Source organism: Engraulis encrasicolus, chromosome 1, assembly GCF_034702125.1.
Source record: "Engraulis encrasicolus isolate BLACKSEA-1 chromosome 1, IST_EnEncr_1.0, whole genome shotgun sequence".
Taxonomy (NCBI): Eukaryota; Metazoa; Chordata; class Actinopteri; order Clupeiformes; family Engraulidae; genus Engraulis; species Engraulis encrasicolus.
The window spans coordinates 59259847-59268174 of NC_085857.1; the positions used below are offsets into that span (position 1 = coordinate 59259847).

Genomic DNA, 8328 nt, shown 5'->3' on the forward strand with positions numbered 1-8328 from the left:
ACTCACATCCGGCAGCCTACTTACATTGGGTTGCTACATGCCATATGGTACGCTCAAAGCATTCTACTGCGTGATATATCAGAATTTGTGTGAACAGCTCCTACTTTATTTCCATTTTTTTTTTCCTAAATCGGAATCCTTTCCTCTCACATCCAGGACACTACCTCGAATAAATGAATCATGACATCTAATGTCACAGCAGATACTTTTCTATAATTTACAAAAGAATGCCTTTCATATAAAAAATCCATTTTTTCTTTCATCCATAGGTTAGCTATAGGCCTAGGCCTATGTTGTGAAATGCATAGGCATAGTAGCCTATCACAGAAGAAATGCATAGACCTATTTATGACAGTCTTAAATGGAGTTTCAAAGATAATATTGAATATGTTATATGTTGTATTATTAATATTTATCAGTAGGCCTAGGCCTAGGCTATTCTTTACACACTTTCAGTCAGGCAACCCCCGATTGGGGTCCAGAATAGCCTAGGGTGATGTCCATGACAGGAAAAAGGAGGACATATTTTAGGACAGGGGGTTTGGGGGTCCTCCCCAAACACAATTAGCGTTTTAGATGCAATTTCATGCATTTTAATGCATTTTTGTCCGGCTTAACGCCAGACAAGGCACTGAAAAGGAGAGCGGTCCTCCCTAAAGGAGTCCCAAAGTGTTGAAAAACACTGTGCTAGAGGTTTTCGATGGGGTCCATGTCAGGAGATTGGGCTGACCATGACAGGATAATGAACACAGTTAAATTTATTTCATCACAACAATGGATTTAGCCTACTTGCCCTGTAGGATTGTCAGAGGTGCCCGGGGCCATTCCAATTTGATCTCAAGTGGGCTGGACCGGCAGGCCTAACATAATTGTGAAATTCTGCTTCATAGGCTACCGGAATACATTTGTAACCGATTTTTTTATATTTTGAGGTGGAGGATGGCAGGTATTAGGACCATTGAATGCTGAATAGGCTGTAGCCTATGCTTTGCCTAAAGGCAAAATTCTCAAGTAGGCCCAGGACTATTGAAAATTTGAAACCTTGAACACCTGCAACATCTTTGTAATGAAGAGATTTACTCTTCTTTTTTTAGTTCCTTTGCTTTTTTTAGACAAGTGCTGAAGACTAAAGCTAGTTTTGTACAGTTAGGCCTAGTGTCCATCCAGTCTTAAAGCCACATTGACATTTTGCTGTAGGCCTAATTGTGATAGAAGACATAAATTATATAGGCAACATGAGAATATAAAATATGGGTAGGCCTATGATTTACCGTGAGGAACATTAAATACATGTATAATTGTGTCAGAGTGTAATGTCATAGATTTGGAATATAAAACACACACGGGATAGGAACACAGATGGGGAAGACCAAATGTGGGATGGTGGAGTGTGTGGTGCTGATGGTGCAACGCTGTATGTGAACACTAGAGGGAGGCACACAACAAGCTGTAAGAAGACTACTCCAGGTTCCCAAACTTTACTATGACAAGGCCCCCATACCACTTGATTCCTTGCCTGGTTACCAGGCCTAATCACAAGTGAGACACTGTAGGTGTCGTTCAGATGACAACGATTGTGTAGAACTAAATAGGCAGTAGGCCTATGGGAGTTCCCAGGCTAGTAGATCCCAGCCTTACATGGATATATAATATAACTTTGTTCAGAGATGCAATAGATGCTAATAATGCAGTTTTTAACTAATGGGAATATTTTTAAGATTATTTTAAAATTTTTATTTTAGTGCACCTTAGTTATTTAATTTATTGCAATTAATTTTGTTTTGCAATACTTTCACTGCCAACCTGCCGTACCCCTGATCCCCACCCCCTCTAAGTTAACACCAGTCAATCGCCTAAGTCTTGGTCAAAATTCAGTTCGGCTTGTAGAAAAGAAACTTGACACTTTTGCTGTTAGTAAGTGATGTTTGTCTTGTAACATTTAACATTTGCTGACCAAATTGGCTAGTGATGAAAAGTGGTAATTTATAGCACTGATAATAGTTTTAGTATCAACAGCCAATTATGTAATTTAGCCTATGTTTTACCCTACAATTTAATATGTAGGTCAGTAATGTTTTATTTTTTGTGGTGAAAAATGTATATGGGGTCCCCAGATATGAGATGTCAAAAAAGGTTGGGAACGACTGTTCTACCACCTGATGAAGAGGATGATGGGTAGTCTGGTCAGTCACAAGACGAACAAAGCTGAGCAACATGAGTTATTGCATCAGGAGTGGAATTCATCCAACAGCAATGTGAACAGCCTGGTTGAGGCCATGCCAAGACACAGCTGCGATTAAAAATAAGGTTTACTCCCTACTGAATTTGCAGTTCTTAGATTAGAAATTAGAATGTAAAATCATTAGTCACCTTGGGCATCCAATTTTCTACAAATGGAGGACATGGTCAATAGTATGGAGTGAAAAAGGCTGTGACAAAAACACTTCATATTTGGGCAATCAAAATCAATAATACCACCTCATACTTCGATATCTAGACAGTTGTAAAGCCATTTTAGCAGTAACAGTTTAACACCTAACTTCTATGCACTTGAACTGGACTAGAACAGAGGAACCCAAATTGATTTTCAAATGGGCCCAACTCTGGCCCAAAACAAAATCCTAGCAGATTCAGAAAAGGATTTCAGGCTGCCTCAGAATATCTTTGTGACCCACCTTAGTATGAGGGTCACTGAACTATGCAGTTTTTAACGTACTGGTCCCCACCCAGTCTGCTGAGGATTGGTAGGAATATCAACTAAATTGTTTTGTTAAAAAAAGGTAGTCGTACTACTCCTAAAGCCCATCCTGTAATGCCTTTAATACCAAGACCAGTTAAAGCCATTTTTACAGCAACATGACTTGTTAACCACTTAATTGAGTAGACTACTTTCTTCACCCGATGGTACCCCACCCATCCCCCTGAGGAAAACTCAAGACGAAGTTGTACAGACCATGTGCATATTTATTGAGTTCAGTGTACAGAGACCAGACGGGGTGGGTGCATACGGTATTCATGTGTGTGTACCCCACGCCCCATAGACACCTGAAGCCCCAATACCCCCCTCTCCTCTCCCCTCCCCCATCTCTCAGGTGAGGGGTGAGAGAGGAGCAGCGCAGCACATCTAAACCCCCTCCCCATCGTCATAGTAACTCAACATCCCAGGACCGGACTGACGTTAAGGCTGCAAAGTACAAAAACACATAATTTACAGAAGCAAAAAAAAACAAACAAACACAAACACTAGCCACACGGCCCCCCACAGGGCCAGCGCTAGAGTAGAACGTGTGTACGATGGACCCCGGGGGGCCACACATCGCCGGAATGATGAGGAGATGGAGGTGTGCGTGTGTGTGTGTGTGTAAGTGTGGAATGCCTGGAGGAGGGAATGGAGTTTTAACTCATAGAGTCCCGAGCATCAAGCCCCACCCCCTGCACCATGGCCCTTCACCCCCACCAGAGGGGGGTAACCTAGGCAACCAGGACAAGGGGCAGGCGGACAAGTCCCAAAGGAGTCACTGTCATGGCAACACACCTCCACACACAGGTGAGGCGAGCTAGCATGAACAGTGCTGCAGACACACAGCTGAGGTGTGCGTGTGTGTTTAGAAGCATTTGCGGTGGACGATGGAGGGGCCGGACTCGTCGTACTCCTGCTTGCTGATCCACATCTGCTGGAAGGTGGAGAGGGAGGCCAGGATGGAGCCGCCGATCCAGACGGAGTATTTACGCTCAGGTGGGGCAATGATCTGCAAAGACGAGAGAAACGGCAGAGTTAACATTAACGCCAGTAAGACCACCAATGAATATGCAAATAGATGAAGATGCAATAATCTTGGGGGCAACGCAACATCCACTATAATGAAGCAGCTAATGGTGCACTGCAATATTTTACCAAACTAAGTATTCATTGTGGAAAAATGTTCAGCTTCAAAACTGTACTTTTGCCATACTACTTCAACATTACTTTATTAAGCAAATATTCATGAAAAGATCCAATTTGGCAATAGGCAGCATAGTTTCAATACCTACTCTGCCACCATCCTACACAGTGCACCTTCAAGATCTGCATCCAGTCATGTGAAAGGATTCATGTTTAAGAGGCTACACACCTTGATCTTCATTGTGCTGGGTGCCAGGGATGTGATCTCCTTCTGCATCCTGTCGGCGATGCCGGGGTACATGGTGGTGCCTCCGGACAACACGGTGTTGGCGTACAGGTCCTTACGGATGTCGACGTCGCACTTCATGATGGAGTTGAAGGTAGTCTCGTGGATACCGCAGGACTCCATACCTGGGGATCACAAGAAAATAACTGGCCATTAGACTTGCTTCCAAAAGCAAAGATGTAGAAATTGAAGAAGCATCATATGCTATGGCTTCCTCACCAAGGAAGGATGGCTGGAAGAGGGCCTCTGGGCAACGGAACCTCTCGTTGCCGATGGTGATGACCTGTCCGTCGGGCAGCTCGTAGGACTTCTCCAGTGAGGAAGAGGAGGCAGCGGTGCCCATCTCCTGCTCAAAGTCCAGAGCCACGTAACACAGCTTCTCCTTGATGTCACGCACGATTTCCCTCTCGGCTGCAAGTAGCAAAGACAAACACATTAACTTAGCATAATATATCGCATTGCCAAAAAACAAATCGTATATAACTGATATAAGTGTTATGTGACAGCCACACGAGTCCTTACCCGTGGTTGTGAAAGAGTAGCCCCTCTCAGTCAGGATCTTCATCAGGTAGTCTGTCAGATCTCTGCCAGCAAGGTCCAGACGCAGGATGGCGTGGGGCAGGGCATAACCCTCGTAGATGGGCACGGTGTGAGTCACACCATCACCAGAGTCCATGACGATACCAGTGGTACGACCGGAGGCATACAGGGACAGCACGGCCTGGATGGCCACGTACATGGCGGGGGTGTTGAACGTCTCGAACATGATCTGCAGACAGGAGAGGGAGTCGGTTAATTTTATTCAATTTGTTTAGACAGATCAATACCTGGAGTCACATCACAGCAAAACCTGTTGTCCAGTGCAGTAGATAGAACCTAATGGCAAGTCACTGCACACTGAGCTGCCTAAAGCTCCTGTGGCTACAAGTCTACAGCACGTTGCAGTGTTGGTAAACACAAATATTCACTATGTGTGCACAAACTGTGGGGCAGACCAAGATGCAGCACTCAAAAGAAAACCATGCTCAGGGCTAGACTGGGAGGCTCGGGGCTTTATATTAAAATAGCAAGCTGCCAAACAGCTTAAGGCTGGTGAAAATTCAATTAGAATTGTAGAAGAGAACTTTGTAGCCTCTTAGACAGTGAGTGTACGTGGGGTTAGAAAGATTGAACATCCAAGTCGCTAAATTTGAAGTTTTAAACCCACTGCAACCAAATTGCAGGCTGATGCAGCACATTTACACTCAGGCAGCACTCAGCACCTGGGGCTGGGCTTCAGGGATAAGAGCAGAGGAGATGGAGACACGCCTGAGGAAGAAAGATCAGCAGGATGTGAGCATAAGAGAGTGAGAAAGGAATGAGAAATAGCGAAAGAGAAATAAAGGAGGGAGTAAAGAAAAATAGCAAGAGCGAAGTAGAATGGGAGGATTTGTCAATGCCTACCTGTGTCATCTTCTCCCTGTTGGCCTTAGGGTTGAGGGGGGCCTCAGTGAGCAGGACTGGGTGCTCCTCGGGGGCCACGCGGAGCTCGTTGTAGAAGGTGTGATGCCAGATCTTCTCCATGTCGTCCCAGTTGGTGACGATACCGTGCTCGATGGGGTAATTCAGTGTCAGAATACCTCTCTTGCTCTGGGCCTCGTCTCCTACGTACGAGTCTTTCTGACCCATACCAACCATCACACCCTACAACAAGACAAGAGATCAGTCAGCTTAACACAGACCCAGGGCTTGCCATGGTCACCTCCCAAGCAGTTAAACTCTGATACAACTTATTCTTTGGTGTGACAAATCAGTAATTGCATTTAAACGTAAGAATATTCTTTACAAAAAAACGGCTAGCAGAAAGGCTGACTAGTGACTCAGGTAACCAATAGCCAGTGAGCAAAGGAGTTAATTTCAAGCCACTTGTCAAATAATGAACTTCAACATGTTATTGAAAAGAGAAACGGTCTGCTGTGCTTTATCAGGACTGAATTGTCAAAGCCAAATATGAATAGGTTTTAAAAACACATCACTGAAAAGGGAAAGCCATATTGGCGATCTGTTAAACATGCATGTAGCAAAGTGATTGAAAAGGGAAAATACATTTCGTTCTCACCTGATGTCTGGGCCTGCCCACAATGGAAGGGAACACAGCACGGGGGGCATCATCTCCAGCAAAGCCAGCTTTGCACATTCCAGAGCCGTTATCAACGACCAGGGCGGCGATTTCGTCTTCCATTTCTGCAAAACAAGCGATTAAAAACTACTTCAATAAAAATATTAATTCAACAACGTCTCTCCCATTCAGAAGGCAAATCAGGCATTTCCGGTCCAGAGAAAAAAAGGCGCAGCAATTTGATAGGGCGGCCGCTAGGTGGTGCGCAGGCGCAGTTGCCCAAACCAGCAGATTTTTGAAACAAAGGAAGTCCCGCTTGTGACCGAGTATTGCCATATAAGGACATAGTTTGAACACAAGCATCCAGGCCAGTCCAACCGACCGACCACTCCCATCTCTGACCGAGATATGGACTCACGAAGCCGGCAACAGCATCCGCTCGAAGTCACTGGAAAAACTGGAACTACGCACTTCGAAAGGTGTTCAAACGAACAAAATGCAGACCAGTCACACTTTTACGGTCACAGCATCTGATGTGAAGCCAAGAGGACTTCACACAGTGAGGAAGTGTGAGCACTAAGAATTCAACAGACTGAAGTTACAACGTGCATGGACATAACAGCCCAACGATACAGCTTACAGCAAAAACTATGACAATTGAAATGGCTGATGCTACTTAGCCGAGTTTTGCTATGCGATGAACATTGCTGCAACAGGGTTTATTAGTCATTCAAACCTAGCCGGCACACCCACCCATTTCCAGTCAATGTAGTGCTACCCCTCCTAATGTTCAATACCCATCTCACCTCTAACAAAACCCAACCCAACAATTGCAACATTGTTACAATGGACCTCTGATATTGGAAAAGTGCTACAAAACCAACCAAGTTACTCAAGTCTAGGCACATTTACATAAAAGCTAACGTTAGCACAATGGGATTTCCTTCCAAACACCCCAAATCATCCATTGCAAGTAGTAGTTCTACAGACACTGTCAGCAGAAAACCAGGCCAACGCCCGACTAGTTCTAGCTTTGGCATCAGTAATGGTTGATAATTATCGTATTTGCACCATACGAATACTTGGTCCAGTTCATTTAGTTGCCTTGACACCCATATGGTTATTGAACGATCATTTCCTCCTAAAACTATAATTATAAGGCTTTGGTAAGATCAGCATTTTCCGTCTGGCACCGGCATCAGTAATCGTTGAAAAACACTACTAACTGCTTTGACGTGACGTAATGTAACTGATAAGAAATAACGGTTCAGTTTTATGGAGCCTTTTTCAAATGATTGCAAAGCAGTGCCTGAAACCAATACAGCGACGTTTGTCTCACTTTAACGTCCACATTCAAAAGCAGGTTTACCACGATGACATAACCAAGCTAAAAGTAGAAATACACAACACTAAATTACGTCACTTTGTCCAAATAAGATTAAACATGTTTGTTATACCCAGCTTTTTATCCAAACACTAACAGGAAGGTTACTGGAGTCTTGAGTAAGAAACGAATCAAACACTCGACGGAAATGAGTAATTAACAGTATAATCATTTACAAAAGCCAAAATTGTGTCCTTGTTCATTCAGAGAGAGAGGCCTACCTGTGATTTGAGGGATTAGTGAGCTTGAAAGTTGCAGGAATCTGTGGGCACTTCGTCCGTATGGTTCAGCACACTGAAGTATGAATCAACTGAACAGATGAGTTTTTATACCCGGCTCAGTGACTAGCTCTTTCCATATAAGGTAATCTTTCGGCACGTAGCTCTGTGATTGGTCGGCCAGTATCCACTTGGCAACGGCGTTCTTCTCTCAAGGCGAGTTTTGAGACTGCCCCTCCTCTCCAACGCGGCAAAAGAAGTCGTGACTAAATAAGAAATTAAAAGTTAAAAATTAGGAATTTACCCGTCCCATTGGACTGTCTTTGCTATCAGCAAGTGATTTTCATTCAACGTCTGGAAGGACTGAGGTTTAAAGCGGCGTTGACGTCACACACAAGTTCCTGTCTCCTGTAAACAAACCGGTTTGTGCTCAAGTGATTCTGTGAAACAGACACAAAG

The 8328-nt window shown here is 44.1% G+C and overlaps 1 protein-coding gene across 1 annotated transcript; it reads right to left on the reverse strand.

Annotated features, from left to right (window-relative positions):
* Nucleotides 1-2773: 2773 nt before the first annotated feature.
* Nucleotides 2774-7987, reverse strand: LOC134456038 (actin, cytoplasmic 1-like). The gene is made up of 7 exons (XM_063207463.1): nt 7873-7987; nt 6268-6392; nt 5613-5852; nt 4692-4938; nt 4389-4580; nt 4113-4294; nt 2774-3749 (listed from the first exon to the last, which is right to left on the reverse strand). Exons 2-7 carry the CDS (start codon nt 6388-6390, stop codon nt 3606-3608), a joined length of 1128 nt encoding a protein of 375 aa, XP_063063533.1. The 5' UTR covers nt 6391-6392; nt 7873-7987; the 3' UTR covers nt 2774-3605.
* Between the last annotated feature and the right edge of the window lie 341 nt (nt 7988-8328).

Coding starts and splice junctions, on each gene's coding strand:
- LOC134456038 (XM_063207463.1), bottom strand. CDS start 6,390: ATGGAAGACGAAATCGCCGCCCTGGTCGTTGATAACGGCTCTGGAATG. Junction 4,581..4,691: donor CTACTCTTTCACAACCACGG/GTAAGGACTCGT, acceptor TGCTACTTGCAG/CCGAGAGGGAAATCGTGCGT. Junction 3,750..4,112: donor CCAGCACAATGAAGATCAAG/GTGTGTAGCCTC, acceptor TCGTCTTTGCAG/ATCATTGCCCCACCTGAGCG.